Source organism: Trichomonas vaginalis, chromosome IV (assembly GCF_026262505.1).
Source record: "Trichomonas vaginalis G3 chromosome IV, whole genome shotgun sequence".
Classification (NCBI taxonomy): Eukaryota; Parabasalia; order Trichomonadida; family Trichomonadidae; genus Trichomonas; species Trichomonas vaginalis.
In genome coordinates this window covers 36,501,362-36,525,807 of record NC_067206.1, presented here as the reverse complement: position 1 = coordinate 36,525,807, position 24,446 = coordinate 36,501,362, and the positions used below count along the sequence as shown (strand labels likewise).

The window sequence follows — 24,446 nt, the reverse complement described above, 5'->3', positions numbered from 1 at the left end:
TATATAACGAATGAACAAACTTTTTAACTTTCCTTTCTGATTTTGGTTTATATGTTGCAAATGCGAAAGATTCACGGGCGCAATCCATCTGAAGATAACCGGCATCACCTCTTTCGGTTTCTACTTCTAATTGTTTAAAGCTTTGATTTGATGATTTGTAACCAACGAATAAACGCATGCATTTAAAAGCGGCATCACATGTGAAAGCTTTATTTGAAACTAGAGTTGCTTTAACTTTGCGTTTAATATATGTGTCACCTAATTGGTTCACATCATGAGCCGGATTTGTAATTCTTAAATGAGTTTGTTTATCATCAAAATATGGAGCATCAGAGTCATAGCATGAACTTTCAAGTTCTCTATAATATCTTCTACCGTCATTCTTTGCGAATATTTCATTTATCTTTTCGAATGAATGAAACACATTTCCATTAATCGGTTTAGTGTTTGGCACCAAATAGTTAGTCGTCATTTATTAATAAATAAAAAATCAAAATTAAAATGAAAATGAATTTTTAATTTTAATGAAATAATCAACTATGGCTGCAGGTATATTTAAGAAACTGTGGGATAAAGTAAAAAGAGGAGCGAGTAAAGTTTGGGAAACATTGAAGAAGGGCAAATTGGATATTTAAGAATAAAGAAGCAATTAGTGACGTTGCTGAATCAATAACACCAAAAGCTGCCCCAATAAGAGAAGTTTTAAATAAAGGAGAAAAAGTTTATCAAAGACTACCGATACTAAGATAAAAATAATATTTATTTTTCCACTATCTACCCCTATTTTATTAAGTATTCCTTCAGCATTCCACCAACTGCGTTACCTGCTTGTGCTCCCATCGCCGGATTACCTGCTTTAGTACCTAATACTCCACCTATGATAGTTCCTGCCGTTTTCGCTACTGGTGCCAAAAAGTTTGCAACGGGTTTAATAATCTTTTTATAAACCCAACCCGCAGCTTTCTTAATTCCATCCCATAATTTTTTAAAGAATCCTGCCGCCATTTCTGATTTAATATTAATTAAAAAATATATTTCATCACTTATATTCTAATTTTTATTTAATGATAAATGAAACTGATTTTAAAAATAAATGAAACAGAGGAGGAAGAAATAAATGAAAGTGAAAATGTTCAACAAAAAATAAACGTTGTTAAACCAATTACTGAAATAAAAATTTTTTCATCTGTTGAAGAATTTAATGACTATTATGCTAATAATAAAAAATTATTTGAAGAATTGACAACGTGTAAATTGAATAAAATGTTTAAAGTTGATGGATTCAAAATTTCAAAAATAAAAGGAGTGGTTAGTTTGAAATCTATTCCTCAATCAAGAATCACCTCATTAATGAAAATAGATGATTTAACAAAAAGAATAGAAGAGATTGAAGAAAGAATGAATCAAATAATTGATTTCATAAATTCAAATAATCATTAGTTTCTTAAAGTTCAATGTTGAACACATCAAATTCATCTTCATCATTACCATTACCTTTAGCGAGTTTATTTACTCTTTCAACTTTATCTTTTGATAGTTTTTCGTTTAATTTTTTCTGAAGTTTTTCGTTACCAAGTTCTAAAATTTTACATGGATGATATTTAAACCCGTTAAATTCTTTTTCCTCAGTTTTAATCATTAATCTACAAAGAACTTTAGTGAGGTGGTTTTGTTGTTTAAACCATTTATCCTTCATATTTGTTATAAATTCAATATCCGGAATTAATTCCCAAATTTTTGAATTTTCGATTAATTTACCATCAAATGCAAAAGCAATAGGTTTAATATTAAACTTACCTTTATAAAATAAACTTTGTATGCAATCATCAAAATAAACGTCTACTTGTTTAACCTGGGTGAGAATTGGTGAAAGTTTATCCATTAATTGATTCACAGTCACGAATTTTGATTCACTCATTTCTTACGAATTAAAAAAATAAATTATTCAAAAATGTCAGAAGTTTATTTTTTAAAGTTTATTTTTTATTCATGAAAATAATTATTTCTAATTTCTTTTACTCTCTCGTATATACTAGATTTAAAGAATTCAGAACTTTTACCATAATCTCCTAAATGTTTTCTTATCCCTAACGTGTGCCAGTTATTATATGAAACTGAATAAACTTTATCTTTATCTTTACACCTTTCATCACTTCCAATATATTTATATCTCAGTTTTGATTTAGCATTTTCATATTCATTAGCGTTTAATAATTCACAGTCTTCCTTTTTAAATTGATGTTTAAGATATTCAGGATTTAATACTCTACGTTTATATGCTCCTAACTTAGTTCTAAAGGTTTTTCTACAAAATTTAGGAATTCCATCCTCTTTAATGTCATCAATGATTTCCATTTCATTATTTTCAATTTCTTCTTCTTGTTTATGAGGTCTTTGATTATGACTCCATTGATTCCATGAAATTAAATATTCTTTATCATTATATTTATACCTCATTAGCTTATTTTGGCTTTCATATTCATTTAATAATTCACAATCTTCATTTTTAAATTGAAGTTTAACCCATTCAGGATTTAAACAATGTTTAATTAATCGTGGAATATCTGACATCATCTATATATATATAGATTATTTTATAAAAGATAAAAAATAAATTATTTTAAAATTAATGTTAATTTTTTTAATGATTTATAAATAAATATATTTTAATGCATCGTCTATATATAGATGTAACAAAAAAAGTCACTAAACCCGTCATATCCTACTACTATTCAACAATTTACTTAAATATAGTGCTATATCAAAGAGCAGCTTCTACCGATATTTGTATTATGTTATTGAAGAAGTTATGGCATAACGGGACACTTTAAAAAGAATTATGAGCACGAATCACAAACTAAGTCTGCTATCATTTAAGATACTAAGCAATTTTATCGGCACGATAATCCAAATCTGTGCTGATTATCCAATCAAGCGATTGATCATCGCCAAATACCATTAGATTGTAAATAACTCAAAATTAAAGAAATTTAAAAAACAAAATCCATTTTCCTGTTTTCTACAGATATTACCTCAGTCAATGCTATTTTCGGTTTCATTGAAACTGCTCAATTTTTTCAATTCAAGCTGATTAATCAAACAAATTTTCCTGAGTATAAACATGCGCGTTATAATAATTACAATACGTTTTTCATATAAAAATAAAATTCTAGACAATTTTTTTAATGATCGTCTTTCGTCTGATTTTCTTTGTTATACCAATAGTATGTTACGCCCTAACAAAGAAAATCATCTGGAAGAGTTCGATACATGATATCTCTTCGGATTCAATTAGTATTTTTATCATTTTGTATTGGATTGCCACAAATTGTTTCCTTGGCACCGTAAGCAATAATTTTTCAAAATATGGGTTCAATTTATATCTTTTCATTGCAATTACAGCATTATCAATATTTGTCGGAATATTTATATTGCCTTTATATCGAAAAAAGATGTTTTGGATCATTAAACCAAAGCTACAGCTCAAGTCCAATCTCATGCTACAATATTTGGACGAATTTGAATCAGTTGTATTTTCTTTTATATCTGCATTAATAATAGGATTTCAGAAGAATGTATATCAAGTTTCAGGTACAATACATTTTGATGAATTGGAGACAATGCTCAAACAAACAGATTATGCTTCAAAATCAGAAGTTGTTTATTCATTTCTAACGAGTTATTATCTTCCATGCTTTTTCCCTTCATTATTACTCATTCTAATGTATTTCAAATATCGAGGTACCGGATTTATTATATATAAAACAAAAATTTACTTTAGATTTAGTGCAAAAGCTATTATTTTTGCCCACATATTTGCAATTTTCTTCGGATTTGTGAAGTTGATCAAACCAGACGAAGAAAGTTCAATTGAATTTTTCGATAAATTTTATGTTAATCCAACAGACGAATTATTGACATTCCCTAGTAAGAAAAAGAATATCATATTCATAAGCGTTGAATCATTAGAGACATCATTCTTCTCCAAGTCAATTGGAGGATTATTTAATAATTCATATGAACCAAACATAGAGAAATTATATTCTGATCCAAAAACAGTCTACTTCTCCAGTGAAAAAGGTAAGATAGGAGGCGCTGAGCAGCTCAAACGAGCAAGATTTACCGTAAGCGCTAATTTTGCCTTAACTTGCAGTCTTCCATTCAAATGGATGTCCAAATCAAGTCAAATAACAGTAGAAAATAGTCCGCAATATTACTATCCAAAAGTTAGCTGCATTGGAGATATTTTGCAGCGAAATGGATATTCAACAAATTCAATTTTCGGTACACATTACAATGATTGGAATTTTGGATCAATATTTGATTACCATGGCATAGAAAGAGTCATAACCAATCAACATATTATTAATAAGACACTTGTTTTTATTCCAGATTTCTATTTATTCGAATACATAAGAAACAGAGTCATGGATATTATAAAGCAAGAAGAACCATTCTATTTACACATTGTAACAAGAGATACACACGAACCTGGCTATATTTGCAATGCATGCCCTGAAGCACCTACAAAGTTAGAAAGAATTTATCGATGCTTGGACAGTAATATTGAAGACTTTCTTAGATGGAGCAAGAAGCAAAGCTGGTATCCAAATACGGTTTTTGTACTTCATGGCGATCATTTGCTCAGGAACAACGATCTATCAGCATTAGCAATACAAAATAATTACACGAGAACAATTTTCAACATGTTTCTTCATACTTCAACAAAAGTTCAGCACAAAAAGCCAAGAAAATTCACACATTTGGATATTCTACCAACTGTTCTTGCTGCTGCTGGTGTTGAAATTAAAGGAAATAGACTTGGATTAGGATCAAATTTGTTTTCTGATACTAAAACAATTCTTGAACAGCGTAATAAAGAAGAAATAGAAAAGGATCTAGAAGGTGTCTATGCTTGGTATAAGAACAAATTTGAAGATATGAATTGCAATTTGAACGAACCATGCTTGAAAATAGGTTTAAATTTCTCTGAAAACGCCTTTCCATTTGAAAATAATTGAGACTTTATGTAATTTTTCCATTTATTCCAGTGCCTCTCAATTCCTGGCAAAATAGCAAAAATTAGGTTTATATCAGTATGTTTGTTATTTGTTTATAAAATTATTATATCCATGAATATATTTATTAAATATTAGCATAGCTGTTTTATTTATATTCGTTACTACCCTTTAGAATAAACAAATAAGGGGTACATATTATGGGTTTTCCTACAAGTGCAAAAATTGCACAAATACGATTATGTTGCATTCAAAGACTATTCCTTTTGGAAGTTTGAATTCCAAAAGGGATGCGTATTATTTGGGTGTTTAAAAGACTATCCGCGTAAAGAAGTCAAAAGATGGATATGCAATTGTTGCAATACTTTATTAATGGATATGATTATATATAATAGTTAACTCCAAACTTTTTCAAATACATAAAATATGTGCGGATTCAATTTTGAATAATCGTTTTTGCATCCCATATAAAACCTCATGTTATAAGAATAGATATTTAATTTACTCAATGAACGATGCATTTAAAATGCCGCATCTCAGTATAAAAGTTTACTTTAAAACGAAAGGTGTTTTTAATACAAAGCGAAAGACAGAAATCTCTATATCTTTCCATACAATAACATTACTTTTTAATATAAAAATGGAAGTTACAAATCATGAAAGTCAAAGAATGATATAATTGGGTTATATATATTCATTAACACCAACAACATTAAGAACACTTTGATAGTCTGCGTCGTTATCAGTAATTGGACCGAAATTGTTGAGATCAAACTGAAAAGTTTTTCCTTGGTTAAGAATTCTATTGCAAACAAGCAGAATGTTCTTAGAATCAGGTTTGATAAATAAATCTGTAACTAGTATCTTCTCTTTTTCACAAAATTGAAGAATTATGTATAAAAGTGAAGAACCTAATATTGTAACAAGTTCTTTCTTCGTTTTATCTTTATTATGTATGTCCGTTATTTTCAGATCGATTTTTTTAGGTAAATTGATTGAATCCTTGATATAATTTAGATAACTTTCAAATACTTTCTCACAAACTAATGTAAACTGATCATCATTGTAATATTCAAGAAATGTAGAAACTTTGGGGCCTTTTATTGTTGAATTATTTAATTTGAGAATTTTGAACAGGAAAGCATTTAGTTTTATAATTTCTTCGTCTTTTCCTGTAAATAAGTTGGAATCAATCATGAAAAATTCTAACTTTGATTGAGATTTGCTATTATCAGATAAACGTTCAAAATAGTTTAACATATTAGACAAGAACTCCTTATCCTGGCTACTGGAACCATTTGCTATAACGGTTTGATGTATTTTTTTCAGTGCATCATTAAAAAATTGTAATGAATCAAATTCTGGTTGTTGTGTCGCTTTACCTGATTTGTTCTTTTTATTTTTTGGTGTAATTTCGGTTGATATATTTTGTTGGCTCGTTGAATTTGATTGCTCGGGCTTTTTTGTTTGTTTTATATGGTTTGACTGCAAATGCACAAAATCCTTAAGAACTTCATTATTGATATGTCCTTCCTTTATGATTTTCAAAAGAGAATCAACCAAGTTCTTAGAGGAAAGCATTTTTCTATTGGCAAATTTATAAATATCCAGCAAAAAAACACAATATTAATTTTTCCAGCAATTAATTGTTTTATATTAGATCAATGCATTTCTAAATATAAAATTTAATTCTTATTTTATTTTCATTTTCAATGGACAAACAATTATGCATGAAAAAACTTTGTTTATGAGTTAAATACGAGCATTCTATATCCTAATAATAGTAATGCCATTATAGATTCTAATTTAGATGATTAGTATGATCTATATCTGTCCTAATACTGAGCTTTCTGCATAAAGTTATCTCCATCATATGTTTTACAAGTAATTCAATGAGTTTAGAAATTCATGCAATTTCATAGACAAATGATGCCAGTTCCTTTCTAGCATATCTAATTTAAATAGGAAAGTGATATGGAAAATGGAAACATTTTTCTTTCTAATTTTGATAGTCTAAAAGATCATCTTTACATGCAGCCAGATGTAAATATCATTTGACTTCTTTTTATTACGCAAAAAAAGAAATTAAATAAAATTTATTTTAATATATTAATATCGTAATACTTTATTAATAAACAAACTAATGTTAATTAACACATGCATCCAATTCTCCAAGGTGATACCAAATTTGTTCAATAAATGAGTCAACACCGCTGAATTTGGCTCCATAAACCGGCCAAAGACGTTCTATGGCCAAGTCAATTGAAAACGAATTTGATTTCACAAGATCTTGAATGGCAATTCTTAATGGAGGAATTGGATTACTATTAGTATAAAAATTCATATCTTCAGGCCTGGGGTTAGCATCAATATCCAATGAAACCTTCGGTAATTTGTTGAAAATTACTCCTGGTTCACATTCTTTTAATTTTGAAATTAATGTCGGTTCTTCCCAGTCAATAAGGTCGTATTCGCTTATAGATTCTTCCTCATCATCATAGTCCGAGAATTTTGGAAGAATCTTTGGAAGAATTGCATTTGAAGATTTAGATTTCGGAATTTCGTCATCTTCATCTTCCATAAACGAGTACGAACGGTCAGATACTATTCTAGCTGTTTTGTTTGGCTTGAAACTTGTTTTTGGCTTCGATGACGATTTTATTTCTTGAATTAAGACAACGTCATCGTTTTTAGATTGGTCTGGTGTAACGAGTGGATGTTTCCTTGGTCTACCTCTCTTTCTACGAGGAGGCTCTTGAGAATCTTGCATTTCTGCCGCAAGTTCCTTTTTTCCTTTCTTTTGGGACTTCTTCTTTTTAGGTGTTGAGGTAGATCTTTTGTTTGAAATGGAAATCTTTAGTAATGGCTCATCATCTAAAATTGTTATCACTTCATTTTGTTTTTTAGAGAAGAAATCGAGAATATCTTGCTTTGTTAGCTTCTTTACATTGGAATAATCAATTTTTGAAGGTAAAGAATTCGTTTCTAACTCTGGATTTGGTTTTCCAGTCAATAATTCTCGAATTAGGCTTTTATCAATATCAGAAACCTTCTGAAATTGATCAGTATCTGTTGGAATTATGGTATCATCCAATGATTCCATATCCAATTTTTCGAAATCATAATTATTTTGTTTTATCATCAAAGAAGTAACTTTGTTAATATAGTCTTGCAGATACAAACATCTGTAGTTCGCAATAAAAGCATAATCAGGTATTATTGCGTATGTTTCTGTATCTGAGTAATAAAATGAAGCCGGACTCTGTAAAATTGTGGTCAAATCATCTTCTGAAACTCTGTTTTGGATGTTTTCAAGCAGGAACTCTGGAGAACCAGATTTTTTATAAAATTGAAGAATTTTTTGATCCAAATAAGGATTTTCGATTTCTGAAACGTCCAGTAGCTTCTTATCGAAGTCAATTTTGAATCCTACATATGAATCTTTCTTAAATGTATTTTCAATTTTCAAAAATCTTTTCAAAAATTCATTTTCATCAGTAATTTCAAGGAACAAATCGCAGTAATGTGCAAAATTCATGAGATCTACGTAATACATGGGCGCTAAATAGTTATATTCATAGAGATATTCGTATAATAACTGTTCTTCTTCTTTTTTATATCTTAACGTTTTCCTCTCAGTTTTAACCATCATAGCGTCTTCAACTACGTATTTTCCAAGCTTCTCAAGTGAATAATTGATGAAATTTGATTGAATTTTCTTTAGAAATATATTTAACTGTAAGGACCAACAAACGCGTTGGCCAGTCAAATGCGTGTAGAATGAGGAAGCTGAATTCTCTTCAAGTGATGGAATTGTTTTAATAACTTTATTTAAGAAATGTGAGAGAGTTTTATTATTCTTTTTGGAGTAGATGTATTTGAAATGTGATGGAACTTGAGTTATATCTGTTACAACTAAATCATCTTCGATTCTTATAAAATTAAACTTTCCAAATGAGTTTTTAGCCAGTTCCACATTGACTGTTGTGTCTGTTATTTGAGAACATTCTGAATTTAAGTTCATATACCATATTCCGAGTGATTTTGATTTTAATATTTCGATTGGAATTCCTTTATTTTCCTTTTTATTATCAAGAATGACTGATACTAATGCGTATTCAAGTGATGTATATACAATTGATCCATTATGTGGATTAGGAAAGTCAGATTTATCTGAAAACTTACTAAAACAATCTTCGAACTTTGGGCAATTATCATCTTTGCTGGTCTTTAAAAGATCTACTTGACTGTCATCATTACTATCGATATCACTTGAACTCATGAGAAACTTTTGATATCTTTAGTGGACAGAAATTTCAATTGGGACTTTACAATATGTTGTAAAATCACTTTAAAAGCCATGAATACATATAACAAAACGATTTATCATAAAAGATTCTCATAAAAATCAGTTTTTCGTTTTCAATTTGATAATTTTTAGCTATTTGAAGTACATCAATATAATACTAAAAAGATTACTAGAGATTTAAAATGAATTCGTCATTTTTATTATTTCTTCAGATTATGAATATAACTCCTAAAAAATCCCCATCTATATTGAGATCAAAACATACTTTATCGTCTAACAAAAGCGGTTTATTTCTCAATAGTGAGGCTGGTTTTGATAGAGAAGAAAGAATTACAATTGAAGAAGAAGAATTATTACGTAACCTAGCAGAATTTCATAAAAAAGTCGAAGAATATGAAGAAGACTGCAAAGAGTTGCAGGAAGACGCCATTGTTACATATGATATTTCAGAGAGTTTGAATTTCATCACACAACAACTAGATGATTACGCTAACAGTATGCATGCATGATACGATGCAGCATCGGAAGTCTTACTAAAAGAAATTCCACCAGAAGATTCTGAAAATGAAAAAGTTATTGAATTAGAAGATGAAATTGATGACTTAAAAGAAGAGTTAGAAGAAGAAAGTAAGAAAGCAATTACAGAAAACCAGGATATTGATATAGATACTTATTCAGCTCAAATCGATGCAAGAAAACATAATAACGGATTACAATTAGGCATTTTAACAGAGAAACTAACAGATGCTGAAAAAGAAATACATAGTCTCACTGAAATGATCAATGAGGAATTACAAAAAGCACAAAAAGAAAATAATAATATTTCAGAGCCTCAACAACAAGAACAAACAGAAAAAGAAGACTCAGAAGATCAGAGAACTTCTGAAATTAAAGCTCAATTATTAGAAATTGAAACTAAAATGAAAGAATTACAAAATAAGGAAAACCTGCTCCAAAAAGAAAGAGAAAGTAAAGACCTAGAGATAGAAAAGCTCAAAGAGTATCTTGACGCAGCAAAAGGTGATCTTACAAAGCTTAAAGAAGATAATTTCGGAAATGATCAACAAAATACTGAAAATAATGATCTAAACAGACAGAAATCTCAGTTAGATGATGAAATAGCAGCAATAAAGGCACAAATTGAGAATCAGAAGTACCAGATTACTTATTCTCAAGCTCAAATGGGTGTTTTTGAACAAAGAAAAGAAAACATAAAGCAGAACCTCAATGGTGTTAAAGAAAGATATGCTTTGCATCGTGAAAAAGTTCTTAACATCAGTGACTTCAATATGACTCTCGCAGACATGGAATCTTCTAATGAAGCAATAAAGAAAAGAATTGCTGATACTGAAAGCAAAATCAAAGTTATTGAAGAGAAAATACATGTAACAATGGAAGCATGTAACAAAGAACAAAAAGATATTTAAGATTAAACATTGTTTGGATTTATATTTTAACTTTTAACTTTTTTATATTGTATTTTTATCAAATAAAATACATAAACACCTTCCACGTGGAACCATCTTCTTCTGCTCCTTGATAGTAGCTGCAGATGATTTCCATGCGGATGAGTTGCTTGCGACAGGGTTGATCTGATAAACTTCAAGATTTCCTTGCTGTCTTCGTTTTCATCGCAAACTCAATATCAAGTCGTTGTCTTCTTCTTCAAAGACGCCCCTCCACATCATCTTGATCGGTTGGTCCTTGTTTGATGATTTAAGTGATGGCAAAATGATCTTCTTTTTCGGCATTTGATTGGACATATCTCTGTTCTGTGATGTTCGATATCTTGGTGAGCTGTACATTCTCTTCAAAGTTCATGTCATCTCCTGTAAATTTGCTCTGTTGAGGAATAAAAACTAAAAAATAAAAAAGAGTATGAATATGTTTAGAATAAGCCTAGTGGACTGCCTTCATTTATTATAGCAAGAGCATAAGCCATATAATAGCGATAGTGGTTTAGTTTAATGCATGTAATTACACGGCATTCTTGAATGGAATTTTTCTCAAGAAGGCCAACTTCAATAAGTTGTTTGAGAAATGACGCGCTTTTGTTTTGGATTTCAACACCGCAATTGAGTCTAAAGCAATTGTGGAAAATATTTGTTTCAATATATACAACACTATTAGGAATGTTGATATGACTTAATGATGTGCAATTAGCAAATGCATATTTACATATTCTTTCAACTGATTTATCCGGAATCAAAATATTAACTAAGTTTCAACAGCAATAGAAAGCAGCACCTGAAATTTCTCTCAGTGTTGTTGGAACATAGAAGTACTGGCATTCACATGCTGGCGGAAAACAGATCAATGATGTCTTGCTTTTGTTAAACAATGCAAAATTTTCAACTTCAAAATAATCACTTCCATTGCATTCGAATTTTTTCAGTGATAAACAGCCTTCAAAGAGGAAATAGCCAAGTTTTTGAAGAGAACAGTTCTCTGGAATAATAAAATTCTCAAGTCTCTTGCAGTTCCTAAATGCGTACTCAGTAATAGAAATTGTTTGTTTTGGAACAACAAATGAAGAAATATTCGTGCTTTCAAATGCGTTTTCATTGATTTCTTGAATTGTTTCTGGAAGGTTAATGTCAGTAAGGTGAGTTGCTCCTTGAAATACATTTGCAACAAGGACTTTAAGTGAAGAAAAGCCTAAAAAGTTTATTCTTGTTAATTTAGAGCCCATAAAAGCATTACCTCCGATACTTTTTATTGAACTAGGAATTTCTATTTCAGTAAATCCACAATTTCGGAAAACTACGTGATATATATTTGTCAAATTCGTATTAAATACTATTGTTTTCAAATTAAAACAATCTGCAAAAGCGCCGGGTCCTAATATTAGAGGACCATCTCCATCGAAAACTACGGATTCAAGTGATGTACATTCTTGAAAAGCACAATTACCAATGCTTTCCAAACCCTTGAAATGTAAACTTTTAATTGAAGAACACATAAAAAAGCATTAATATCAATCTGTTTTAACGATTCAGGGAAGTTTATGTTAACAAGGTTTTGACATTTTAGAAATGCTAATTCGCTTATTTTGCTCAATTTAGAATTTGGAGAAAAATTAATCGTCTTGAGTTCTGAAATTTGTTCAAAAACATTATTTTCTATAATTTCAACACTTTTTGGGATATCATATTGCTCTAACTGGCTGAAGCACATGATAATAGATTGTTTGTTAGCACTGTAAAGCAATGACTGATGATCGGATGAAAAATTTGATCCTTCTGAAATTTCAATTGAAATATTTCTTGGAAAACATGAACCACCAAGGAAATCAACGGTCTTCGGAAGAAATATATACTTGAGGTTATTGCATGATATGAATGCTTGAGATTCAATGCGAGTAATTCCTTCGGAAAGTGATATACTTGAAATATTAGAGTTTTCAAAACAATTTGTGGGAATACTTTTGACACCATCTCCAATGGATACTGATGTGAGATTGAGGCAATCCTTGAATGTTCTTTCTCCAAGTGAAATGACTGAATTTGGAATAATTATTGAATTTAAATTTGAACTACTAAAGGCAAAACCATTAATCTTTTTAGATTTGGATTAAGATTTATGCGTTCTATCGATGTACATGAAAAAGCAAATTCTTCAATGATTTCAAGGTTATCTGAACAATTAAACTCTGTCCCATGATTTTTTGGATAGACATTTAGTGTCTTTTGATCTTTAGTGTATAATATTCCATCAACAACGGCATAGTATTCGTTGAAAATGTCACATTCTATTGAAATTAAAGTTGGAATATCGATAATAGCAGTTCCTGCAATATATACAACATTTCGTGGAATATAAAATGTTGATAATTGAGTAGATGCTAATGCATACTTATGAATTTTTGTTAATTGCAAATCATCTTCGAATGTTATTGTTTGTAGAATTGAACAGCTACCAAAACAATTTCATGATAGCTCTGTTATGCCATGCGGGATATTTATAGAAGTTATTTTACAACCTTGAAAGGCTTGACCTCCAATTACTTCTAAAATTTTTGGAAGAATGACTGTTGATAGAGATTGGCAATAATAGAATGCAGCATTGTCTATAGTAGTGAGACATTCGCAGTTTGTGAAATTAATTGAAGTTAATTTTAAACATCTATTAAGGGTGCCGGAAAGTGAAGTGAAAGCTATTTTAAAAACAACACTTTTCAAACCCATAAAATCATTTTTATTTTGATTTGTTTATATGAGTATAAACCTTAAGTGATGATGTATCATAGTATCATATTTAAACTAAGTAAAATCGATGTTTATGAACATAAGGTTATCAAAAACACACAAAAATCATACAAAATTTTTAAAATCTGGAAGGGAAAAAGTGCATTTATCTCAACATATGAGAATTGAAAATAAAATTTGTTCTGTAAAACTTTTAGTATAGCTATTGAAATTTTGTGTTTAATATATCTCACTGGCTTAAACACAATATTGGATGACTAGATACAAATCTAATTAAACTTTGAATGAGACCATTTCGACTGAAAACAACTACCATTGAGTTTGTTCCTTAATGGTAATTAGCAGAATCCAGTGAGATGGTAATGCAATCGGTCTTAGTTTTGAAGTTACCCACTAATTGCATCTCGACATTTTTTAACAAGTGCCAAATGTTTTCTGTAAAATATCTAGTATCTTGTACCTAGATATCACTTCTGGAGTATTAGCCCTTGCCATGGAAAAATCAGGGACTAGATAGGTCCGCAAGTTGGAAAAATGCAAAGCAGTTTTCTTCATACTGGAAGTATCTAAGAACTCAATATCATAGAAATAAAAACCTTAGTATATACACTACTAATATATGTTTCAATATCATTAATATCTTTACTACAAATGAAGTTATAAGCAATACTCGAAATCGCGTCACCTCACTTTCCGGCACCCTTAAAAGACCATTTACCAATGGTTTTAAGTTTAGATTGTGGAGGAAATTCGATAGATTCAAGAGTATTCTGACTGCCTGCAAATGCATAAATTCCCGTGTTTTCGTTGCCGTAGATTGTTTCCCATTCAGGTTTAAGTACAACATGGACACAACCATCTGTGGAATATAAAATCCGATTATTGTCAATATAATTTTCACCATAAACGATTTTTTAATGATTCAGTTGTCAAAAAAATTGCGATCCGCTTTATCTCAAATTTCATAAAATACGATAAAAATGTAATTGATACACACAGTTCAAATAAAATTATGATTGATTTTTATAGAAATATACTGTCTCTCTCTTGTGTAATGTCAAATAACTATAGAAATAGCTTCATTATGTTGGAATTTTAAAGCTTGGATATATTGATGTTATTTCTGTTGACATTTAATAAAAATATCGACCAGCGTTTAAATCGAAAGAAGATGAAATTAAAAATGTTTATTAAAATACAATACAACCAAGAAAAACTAAGATATTAAATTGAATATTTTGTTTGATTTCATCTTTTTCTTCTGTTTTTGTCTTTCTTTTTTATGGAAATTAACACTTTTCCAAAGTTTTGTCAGGGAGTGCGAAACTTTTAATGCGGAACAGAATATTTCCTATTCTAGAGATTTTTAAATATTCATACTTTCTGACAACTGAATAGAAGACCATGCCAAATGGGCATACGCGAATCCATTATACAGTAATAACGTAACTCTCTTCATAAGTTGAGAACTTAGCAAACTCATATGATTAGATACTAAATTAGATGATGTATTCTTAAATAGTTAAGTGTTTACAATCTATACATTTAAAATAAAAATACAATTTATCTTCTATGATGGTCATCGTATCTTCTATCATCTCTCTTTCTATCTTTATCTCTGTCATCATCTCTTCTCCTTCTTCTTTCATCTTCATCTCTTCTTCTCCTTTCATCTTCATCTCTTCTTCTTCTATCCTCTTCTCTTCTTCTGTCTTCTTCATCCCTTCTCCTTCTTTCATCCTCTCTTCTCCTGTCTTCTTCACGTCTTCTATCTTCTTCACGTCTTCTATCTTCTTCACGTCTTCTATCTTCTTCTCTCCTTCTATCTTCTTCTCTTCTTCTATCTTCTTCTCTCCTTCTATCTTCTTCTCTTCTTCGGTCTTCATCCCTTCTTCTGTCTTCATCTTCACGAGAATGACGAGATGATTTTCTGTCGTCATCGACTTTTTTCCTTCTGTCGTCGATTTGACTTGGAGTGGAGTATCTTCTTCCTTTGTCGTCAATTGGAGGAGGAGCAGATCTTCTCTTGTCATCAATGTGTGGACCACTTCTTCTGGCATCAACTTTCTGTCTTCTCCTTCTTTCTTCCTCTTCTTTCGCTGCTTTTTCTCTCGCTTGTCTCGTTTCTTCTTTTGCAATTTCGGATTTCGCTGCTTTCTCTTTTTCTTCTTTCTCCTTTCGCTTGGCTTGTTTCTGTTCCCTGATGACTTTGAGCTGATTCGTGTATGAAATCATTTTCAGCTTCAAAATTTCAGGTGGTGGATCGTATTCTTTGGAAATTTCTTCTAATTCAGCGAAAATTGCATCGAAATGTTCTTCTTTTTCAGGGAATTCCTTGGATACTGTGTAACAGACTTCGATTGTATTCAACAAACAGTTGATTTCGAGTCTTCTTAACAATATCATCAATTTGTCAAGGAAAATATTGTTTATTTCCTCTCTTTCTTCCATGTACCTGATACTTTTAAGTACTTTGACAATGAAAATCGCAAAACTGTGAGCTTCTTCGATTGTACTTGAATAAACTATGAAATGCAAGTTCCTAAGTACGGCATTTAACAGTTTCATGACGTCAATATGCTCAACGGTATGGAAAAGAGCGTTAACAAAGAAGGCGGAGAAGACTGCATCGTATTCTGAGAATAATGTACGGGGAATGACGCATAATTTGACGAAATTCCAGTAGTCGTTGTCATCTTTGAACCATTCCGTACCTCTTTCTCTCATTTTTTCGTAATTCTTATCCGACCTCTTTTGTTGTCTTTCGCGACTGGCTGTTAGGATAGCGATATTCATGTCGATTACTGCTTTGTCAGCAACTTTGGAGGCTCTTTCTTGCCAGTCTTGGATGACTTTGTCGACAAATTTGTTTGGAACGTGGAAATCGCTTGGCGACAGTCTCCAAAACATCTCAAATAAATCAGATGGAATCTCTGGAGGACTCAACTGGCGAGCAGACTCTTCTGTGCATGATTGTCTTGCTAAATGAAAAGCACATTCCAAAGATAAGCCATGTTCTTCGATAATTTCATTCGGCATGATCTTCATTGCCATCAGATCCATCGGTTCACAGCTTTCTATTATGGTAAACTGGATTTGATCAAGTCTATCAGATAAAGAATCTGTTTCCGAGAGAGAAGGCAATTGTCTTTTCATTACATCCAATGCCGCAATTATTTTCACACCGATATCATTCTCATGCAAGCAATCCTTCATGTATTTCGATCTTCTTGTGAAAGATTCACTCGCGCTTACATCATCAGTCAACACACGACGCTTAGTGTTCAAGTAGTTATCAGCATATCTCTCATTATACTGCTGCGGAGTCAAATTTCCCCTATACTCTACACCGCACATACGTTCGACCAACCGACCAAACAAACAAACATGGGCCGTAGACATATTTACAATTCCAGTGTGAAGGATATTTACGTACGCTGGCAAGTCCATATCCTTATAGTTAGCTCTGAAGACATTGGATAAGAACGTGGCAATGTCCTGTGGCCAGTCACTGACGTTCTTTCCTGCTGCAACAATGAGTTTTTGGTCAATCGATCGAAGAAAAGTGCCAAGTAACATATCGTAAGAAAGAGGGGATAAACAAGAGACTAAATTGATAACGGTGTCATTGTCGTATGGTACTTTGTCGCCAATGAATTCTATAAGTCCGCGAGCTGTTTTTTCGGGAGATCGCAGCATTAATCTTGAAAATTTCGGAGCAAATTTGGAAGCTGTGTCTTTTGTGACTCTTCTCATTGTGAATGAGATCTTTCTGATTGTATTCGAGACAATGAGCATCTGTTCGACACATACGGATTGGAATTTGTCGAAATTGTCGTAGATTTCGCGTCTTTGGGCAAATGTGAATCTGGATTTGAGATTTTCAAAGAGTTTGACTGACAACTGCCATGGAACATCACTCATGGCGATAGCGGGAAGAATGAAGTATGAATAAATCATTGGATCCAAGTCTGGAATATCCAAAATCATATTGACGAAGTTTGGATCGCATTCATGACCTCCAAGATAAATTAAGAGGTCATATTTCAGATTTTCTGTCTCCAAAGAGTCTAAAACTATCTTTTTGACGGAATTAAGGATTCCTTCTATTTGGCATGGATCAAATTTGGAAAGGACCTTCAAAGCATGGATGAAATCATCACCTTCAAGCTTCTTGAGCATCAAAAATAACGGAAATGACTCAATTACGTCTTTGGCTTCATTAAATCTTCTTCTAGCTTCGATATATGAAGCTTTGTATGAACTTTCCTTGGATTCACCTGGAAATATTGTCAATGGCTTCATCAGTTCATCGCAAAATCGTTTTGCTGATTGTTGATAATATTTATAAAGGCCAAAGAAGGCTTCTTTTTGAGTAGTATATAGGGAAAGAAGAAACTTATCGTTAAACAATTCATTTTCGTAAAAATAACCAACGATTCTGCTGACACCGGCTGTAAATTGAGTTTTCATACGATGTAAGAGGAATTGATAAACTCTGAGTGACGGAAATTGCTTGATAAGGTTGAAAATGTCATTGGTTGGATTTGAATCGAAAACTTCGAAAACAATATCAAGAGCTACATTTGGATCTATTCTGTATCCGCCGCATATTTGGACTAAATCATCATACTTACCATTGTAAATAGAGAGTAAAAGTCGTGCAAAACCTTCAGGACAATCTTTGAAAAATTGATTTTGATTAAAACTGCTGCTTTGATAAAATGACTTGAAATAATTCATGAAGCTTTTGATATTTGTAATGCCCATAGAGCTCCAATCGTTTTTATCCATTGTTAACAAGAAATAAGGAACAATTGTTGGATACCTACTTACAATAGCAATCCCAAGTAGTTTAATGCGGGTTTCATAGGGCGAATTTTTTGAAATATTGATAAATGTCCAGAAAACAGAAGATATTACACTTAAATTTACATTTGTTGAAAAAATATCATCTGCTGTTTGATCCTGGCTTTCATCGTTTCGCTGAAGAAAATTATGGATTATTTCACTTACTTTTGCATAATCCTCCTTCTTGAAAGCCTGAATCATAAATTGTTAAAAGTGACAATGACACTTTTTCAAATAAAGTAGGGGGTAACAAATTTATTATGGGAAAAATCTTTCGAAGTTCTCATTTTACCTATGAAATCTAAATTTATATGTGTGACCTCAGCGAAATTGACAACGTTGAAGAGGATAGGATGGAATATATCACTCCGTACGATCAATTGTGGCTGAATGTGTTGAATGACGCGCCATTACAGTTGCCATCTTTTGTTCATGAAGATAACATACTCGATTTTGAAGACGAAGACAAATCCAATGAGCAATCAAATACACCAGAATCTTCTGCAAGTGTAAGTCCACTCCTTGCCACAAAGTTTCAAGAAAGCTGTATCAAAATTACTCCTTTCAAGTTAAAAGTAGATACAATCCAAGGGCCAAGGTTCTTATGCACACGCAAGCAGAACATTGATAATGAACAATCTGATTCGGACCAAAAGAAGGATCAAGATGATTCTCCTTTGCCAAGGAAAAAAAGATTCTCAAAATCTGCTAAACAAATTCTTAATGATTGGTTTGAAAATAATATAAAAAATCCATATCCGTCTAAGGAAGAATTAGCTCAGCTTACTAAAGAAACAGGACTAAGTTTGAAGCAACTTCATACTTATTTTATAAATAAGAGAGTTCGCTGCAAACAATCATACAAGAATTCATGGAAGAAGGAATGTCCCAAGAAGGATTTAATAATATCCTTGAAAACACTGGAATTAATTAACATTGGAAATAAAGCATAGATATATTAACTATTTTTATACTAATGATCCTTGTTTTTACGAATTTTGCTATTCTAATAAACAAACAAAGCAAAAATTGGAGAACTTTTATCAGATTTAAGTTATCTAGTCCCATTTCTCTCTCAGTTTTGTATTGTTAATGGATATTTACTTCATCATCAGCTGTAAAACCTATTTACATGGAATTGCTGGGACTTATCCTGACAAAATTAAGTTATTAAATTATCAAAATTTTATTTCTTTATTTTGTATGGAAGAGGCATCATATTATCTTAGATAGAAAATTTCGGTCACACTTGTCTTGAAAACTTCAAATTTGAAAATCAAATAATATTGAATCGAAAATAAGCAGATTCTTGATAGATGAAATTTTATATTTTAGTACAAACAACAATTATAATTCATGTTGTCTATTCTAAAATTCTTCGATTTTTCCAATTTTCCTGGAAAATTCGCATTTATTCGATTCATTTTTAAATTTTTGAATTTTTTTTGGAATTTTTCACATTGAAATTGAGGCATATAACCATGATTATCATGGTTACACACATGAGAATATATAATTTATATCATAATGAATTCTTATATCTTCTTTTTGGGCAAGATTGCCTTCATTTCTCGTAAATATAAACATTATTTGCAATAAACATACATAAAAATACAATTAATTACTTAAAATATGTTGATTTATTAGTTTCAATATATACTAATACTATTATAAGAATTCAATAGTTCCAAGATTTTACTCCATATGCAGTTTCTGCATATGTTAACATGTTGAAAAAGACTAATACTTAAATGTCTAGTAGATATGATATATTTTCTTCTCATAATGAGAAGACAAAAAGAAAAATAGTTAATAATATTCCAAAATGTGTTTTTACTCAAACATCAAGTTGCACAAATAATATATTATTAGAGTACATATGTATGAACATCAAATTATCAAAAACAAATTTTGATAATACTATCTTCAAAACTCCTTTGTAGTTTTCTTCAGTACTTTGTCTATTATTCACCAACTAAGTGGATGTTATATTCCCATCACCAATTCCAGAAAATCATCATTTTGAACAATGGAATTTGCTATGTATTTGCGTTTTGACAAAATGATTTTACATGTCAAAAATTTTAAATGAATTAAATAACGTACAACAGGCACTTTTCCTTAGAAAGTAAAAAATTAAAATGACTGATAATGATTTTTCACAGGTATTAGAGAAGTATTCGAATTACCTTGGAACTCCACACGATAAAAAAGCACTTCTAGCATTAGGTACTCGACTTTTTGGCACTCAATCTAACCAACCAATCGAAAAACCTTCGTATTCTTTACTTAAACGTAAAGAAGCAGAGTTAATCATTAAAGAAGAGAAAACAGAACCAATTATCAAGAGTATTCATCAAGTTCACGGTCATGCACGCGTTGAACAACCACAACAACAAACTACATCTCCAGATTTAGTGAGCGAAGAACTATTAATTTTATCAGATAAGAATGCTTTACTTCTCGCACGCCAGAAAAGATTAGAATTTCAAAGAGATCAAATGTTACATTCGTATGGAGATCTTATGGAGCAAAGTGTTCAACGTAAAGTACAACTTAAACTCGATATGAACAAACTCAAAGAGGAGCTCAATGAAGCTTTGCTAAGATCTCGACCTCAGGAGCAACAAACGAATGATCAATCAAGTCAACAAGAGAAAAGACCAATTATGGATGAATTACGTGACTTGAATTCACAAGTATTAATGCGTATCGGTAGCTTCAAGATGTCGCTTTCAAAGAGTAATGCTTTTACAGAAAAAGTTGTTTTGGATCGTTACAATCCTCATATGGAAAAACTACTTGGAGAAATATATTCTTACTCTACTTACTTGCCTGTTAATGAAGTTATCGATAAATTTAATCAAGAAGCTGATAAAGTTGAACATGAAACAAGAGATATCGAAACACAGCTCAAAAGCGAACACGAACGTAACTTACAACTCCAGAAAGAAGCAGAATTGTTATCTAAAGATGTTAAAGAACAAGAAACTATTGTAACTCTGCTCAAACAAAAGAATGCACAATTAACCAAAGAAATAGAGCTTCTTCAGCAAATAGGAGATGAAGAAATTAATAATATGAACGTAGCATTCAAGAGTTTGCTAGATAATGAAAATGATTTGATGGGCCTTCCTTTATCTGCTCGTGCTACAGTTGTAACACCAGCTACACAGCCAATGAGACTCAAACGTTCTGTATCCAAGAAGAAACTCGTTACAAGAGAAAAAGCAAAGCCAAAAGTTCCATCAGTTGATGAATTTGTTGAACAGATGAAATCAATCCTACTAGAAAAGATTAACCACTCTCAATAACCCATAATAAAATTTGTTTGTTTATTTTACCAATCATAACAAGATATTTTTTGAAATTTTTGGAAAAATCTATTGATTAATTTTGCTATTCTTCCTAAATAATTCGAATAACATCATTTATGAAGTTATTCAGCATAAATTTCATGAATATAAATATAAAAATTTCAAATTTACGCGTTAAATCATCCAGTTTATGAATATATTCATATAATTTTTCAGTGAATAAAGTTGCAATCATCCTCATTGTATATGAACGTTGGTAAGAGGAATTTTTATAATTTTCCAGAAATTTTGTCTAAAAAAGTGTACGTTTATGTTACCTTTGGGATTCAATCATGATTGAATAAAATCCATCGATTTTAAAATAATTTTAGTTTTTACATTCTGTATTGGTGCTAGATTTTAATTGATTTGTATTCGTGCCCTTTCAAAAATATGCAAGAATCTCATAGCACTCATTCGTTCCATGAATCAGAGCCATTAGCAGATGGTAGGCGAACCTTAAGAGATAGAAGTAATTCTGCAAAGTTTTCATCAAGCGAAATATTCTTTCAAGGTAAATTCGAGGGAAGTTGGGAATTATTACCACAAAAATCGAATATAAAACCATATAGAGAAGGCGAGTCAATTACGTTTGATCCTACATCTCAAAATTTCTATTTTTCTTATGGACTTGAGGAGAATGAAAAATATTCAGATTCTGTCTACGCATATAATATAAATAATCAAGATTGGACTAAACTAGATATCAAAGGAACTAAGAAAAAAGCATATTGCGGTTCAACTTTCGCTGATAATAAATTATGGTTTTTTGGAGGATCGATTCTTAATGATTTTATTCAAGATTTCCATTATATAGATCTAAAAACTAACGAAGCTGTATATCCAGAAACAAAAGGAGCACTTCCTCCAAAATGTCATTCTCCATTAGTTTTTCAACATAACACAGATCTTATTGTTTGGACACCAGCGACACGCTCAACATCCTCATCTCTTCATATACTTAATTTGAATACGATGACGTGGAGCCAGATAGAAACAGAACATGTATACAGATTAGGAGCTGCCGCTTCAATCCTAGATGACCGATTATACATTCTAGGTACAGCAAGCTCATCAGAAACAGTAATTTCATTAAATTTAAACGACTACAGTCTGACAGTATTACAAGCAACTGGCGAAGATCCTCCATGCGCGCCAGAATCTATGTTTGTTCGTACAATGGGTGAGTATATAGTCCTTGTTAGCTCATCGTGCGAAGAGAAAACTCCATGCCTGTACTTTTTCATACCAAAGAAAGCTTTATGGCTAAAAATTATATATAAAAAGCGTGAACTCAAAGGTCATGCAATCGGCTTTTTCGCTGATAAAAAGGCCAACGCGCTTTATTTACTGCTCCGCTACACTCAAGAGGAGTGCAGCGAGAGGAGTGTCGAAATTGCATGCATAAATGCCGGAGTTTCGATGGCATTTATTAATCACGAATTAGATATGATGCAAATGTTATTTTAAATATTTTTTGGACGATATGTAAACTTACGGTTTTTTTCATATTTATTTGTGAGACAATTATCGGTTAGATCTGTCATATAACATTTAATGTTCAACTTCTTCAAGAGCAAAAAGGAGATCCTTCTCAGCGAGATGCATGACATTTATCATGGCATTAATGCTGCAGGTAAAGGCCGCAAGTCATATGCTCAGAGTTGGAACGATTTTGCTAAGTTTGCCAAGGCTATGATATTAACACAGAACCCAGATGTCACTGAACAGATGGATCGTTTAGTAGATCTTTGCGCTAAGTATGGTGAATCCCAATCCCGCCTCGCCGAAGCCGAAATCCGTAACTCCGAAGATTTCCGCGATGTTGCCGAAAGATTTACAGTTGTATACAGAGCTAACAACGAATACATCGACCAGAAGAGGAAATTCCGTGAGCTCGAGGAAGCTCTTAAGAATGCCATCAAAAAGAATGAAGAAGAATCTCAGAAGTCAAACTACGCCAAGAACCAGGCCAAGTTAGAGGCAAATATTAAGAAGCTCAGAACAGAGAAGAAAGAAGCATACGAACTTACAAAACAAAAACTCCGTGATCTTATCGACACACGTAACAAATACAACGCTTTCAAGATCCGCCGCTTCTGCCACGGCTGGTCATTACTCGGAGAGGCCCTCAAGGCTGAAGGACAAACAATGTCTCAGGTTCTTGACCAAATTTCTGAATGCCTTTCAAGCCTTTCCCTTTCAAAGGAGGCTGCCGCTGAAGTTCAACAGGCTGTCCAGGATCAGGTCGCTGCTGCCCCTGCTACAAACTATGCTGAACAACCAGTCGAATCCAATCCATCATTTGGTGGATACGATTAAGCCAATTTAAACTCTTTTCTAATACTCTTCATTACTTATTTCCCTGATTTTCTTGAATAAAATCCATGGTAAATGGGTATATATTATTTTTGCCAATCAGAAATCTCTTTTTATTCAAGTTTTAGCACAATGATCATTCTAGGAACTTCATACATATGCTAATATTAGTATAATTGGTTGATAAAATCATTTGAAAATCTTGTCATGAATTCAAATACGCTATCAGAGTACTGTTTTATATGAAATATGCATTAGTTTTTCTAAAATATATCTCGTACAAATGAATTAGGTCCAATTTGCAAATAAAACGGATCAATCAATTCGAAATTTTGTCTTCCGGAAACATAACTCAATAATTTTGATTTAAGCCAGGACATCAAGA

General features: G+C 31.5%; 12 protein-coding genes across 12 annotated transcripts, besides 2 other annotated features; 7 read left to right on the top strand and 5 right to left on the bottom strand.

The window, feature by feature from the left end:
- Window positions 1-1,983: 1,983 nt before the first annotated feature.
- TVAGG3_0232790 (uncharacterized protein) lies at window positions 1,984-2,571 on the bottom strand (the record flags this gene model as incomplete). The annotated part of the gene is made up of 1 exon (XM_001313870.1): window positions 1,984-2,571. One exon carries the CDS (start codon window positions 2,569-2,571, stop codon window positions 1,984-1,986), a length of 588 nt encoding a protein of 195 aa, XP_001313871.1.
- A 623-nt stretch (window positions 2,572-3,194) lies between these two features.
- TVAGG3_0232780 (lipoteichoic acid synthase family) lies at window positions 3,195-5,131 on the top strand (the record flags this gene model as incomplete). The annotated part of the gene is made up of 1 exon (XM_001313869.1): window positions 3,453-5,021. One exon carries the CDS (start codon window positions 3,453-3,455, stop codon window positions 5,019-5,021), a length of 1,569 nt encoding a protein of 522 aa, XP_001313870.1.
- Window positions 5,132-5,540: 409 nt separating this feature from the next.
- Window positions 5,541-6,645, bottom strand: TVAGG3_0232770 (uncharacterized protein; the record flags this gene model as incomplete). Its single annotated transcript, XM_001313868.2, has 1 exon — window positions 5,703-6,599. The coding sequence occupies one exon, from the start codon at window positions 6,597-6,599 to the stop codon at window positions 5,703-5,705; it is 897 nt and encodes a 298-aa protein (XP_001313869.1).
- Window positions 6,646-7,054: 409 nt separating this feature from the next.
- Window positions 7,055-9,327, bottom strand: TVAGG3_0232760 (uncharacterized protein; the record flags this gene model as incomplete). Its single annotated transcript, XM_001313867.1, has 1 exon — window positions 7,165-9,300. The coding sequence occupies one exon, from the start codon at window positions 9,298-9,300 to the stop codon at window positions 7,165-7,167; it is 2,136 nt and encodes a 711-aa protein (XP_001313868.1).
- A 215-nt stretch (window positions 9,328-9,542) lies between these two features.
- Window positions 9,543-9,836, top strand: TVAGG3_0232750 (uncharacterized protein; the record flags this gene model as incomplete). The annotated part of the gene is made up of 1 exon (XM_001313866.1): window positions 9,543-9,836. One exon carries the CDS (start codon window positions 9,543-9,545, stop codon window positions 9,834-9,836), a length of 294 nt encoding a protein of 97 aa, XP_001313867.1.
- A 267-nt stretch (window positions 9,837-10,103) lies between these two features.
- On the top strand, window positions 10,104-10,754 carry TVAGG3_0232740 (uncharacterized protein; the record flags this gene model as incomplete). The annotated part of the gene is made up of 1 exon (XM_001313865.1): window positions 10,104-10,754. One exon carries the CDS (start codon window positions 10,104-10,106, stop codon window positions 10,752-10,754), a length of 651 nt encoding a protein of 216 aa, XP_001313866.1.
- Window positions 10,755-11,213: 459 nt separating this feature from the next.
- TVAGG3_0232730 (ribonuclease inhibitor domain-containing protein) lies at window positions 11,214-12,289 on the bottom strand (the record flags this gene model as incomplete). The annotated part of the gene is made up of 1 exon (XM_001313864.2): window positions 11,552-12,289. One exon carries the CDS (start codon window positions 12,287-12,289, stop codon window positions 11,552-11,554), a length of 738 nt encoding a protein of 245 aa, XP_001313865.1.
- A 1,170-nt stretch (window positions 12,290-13,459) lies between these two features.
- Window positions 13,460-13,480: a terminal%2Cinverted (terminal inverted repeat of tvBac_61I transposon ID:TVAGG3_0232720).
- Window positions 13,460-14,236: a mobile genetic element.
- Window positions 14,237-15,077: 841 nt separating this feature from the next.
- On the bottom strand, window positions 15,078-18,589 carry TVAGG3_0232710 (mRNA transport; the record flags this gene model as incomplete). Its single annotated transcript, XM_001313863.2, has 1 exon — window positions 15,512-18,587. A coding segment is annotated over one exon (3,076 nt), but the record flags the coding sequence as incomplete, so codon positions are not given.
- A 108-nt stretch (window positions 18,590-18,697) lies between these two features.
- Window positions 18,698-19,339, top strand: TVAGG3_0232700 (DNA-binding transcription factor protein; the record flags this gene model as incomplete). The annotated part of the gene is made up of 1 exon (XM_001313862.1): window positions 18,698-19,339. The coding sequence occupies one exon, from the start codon at window positions 18,698-18,700 to the stop codon at window positions 19,337-19,339; it is 642 nt and encodes a 213-aa protein (XP_001313863.1).
- Window positions 19,340-20,527: 1,188 nt separating this feature from the next.
- On the top strand, window positions 20,528-21,874 carry TVAGG3_0232690 (uncharacterized protein; the record flags this gene model as incomplete). Its single annotated transcript, XM_001313861.1, has 1 exon — window positions 20,528-21,700. One exon carries the CDS (start codon window positions 20,528-20,530, stop codon window positions 21,698-21,700), a length of 1,173 nt encoding a protein of 390 aa, XP_001313862.1.
- A 261-nt stretch (window positions 21,875-22,135) lies between these two features.
- On the top strand, window positions 22,136-23,212 carry TVAGG3_0232680 (Kelch-type beta propeller family; the record flags this gene model as incomplete). The annotated part of the gene is made up of 1 exon (XM_001313860.1): window positions 22,136-23,212. One exon carries the CDS (start codon window positions 22,136-22,138, stop codon window positions 23,210-23,212), a length of 1,077 nt encoding a protein of 358 aa, XP_001313861.1.
- A 75-nt stretch (window positions 23,213-23,287) lies between these two features.
- On the top strand, window positions 23,288-24,094 carry TVAGG3_0232670 (uncharacterized protein; the record flags this gene model as incomplete). The annotated part of the gene is made up of 1 exon (XM_001313859.2): window positions 23,300-24,064. One exon carries the CDS (start codon window positions 23,300-23,302, stop codon window positions 24,062-24,064), a length of 765 nt encoding a protein of 254 aa, XP_001313860.1.
- Window positions 24,095-24,446: the final 352 nt, after the last annotated feature.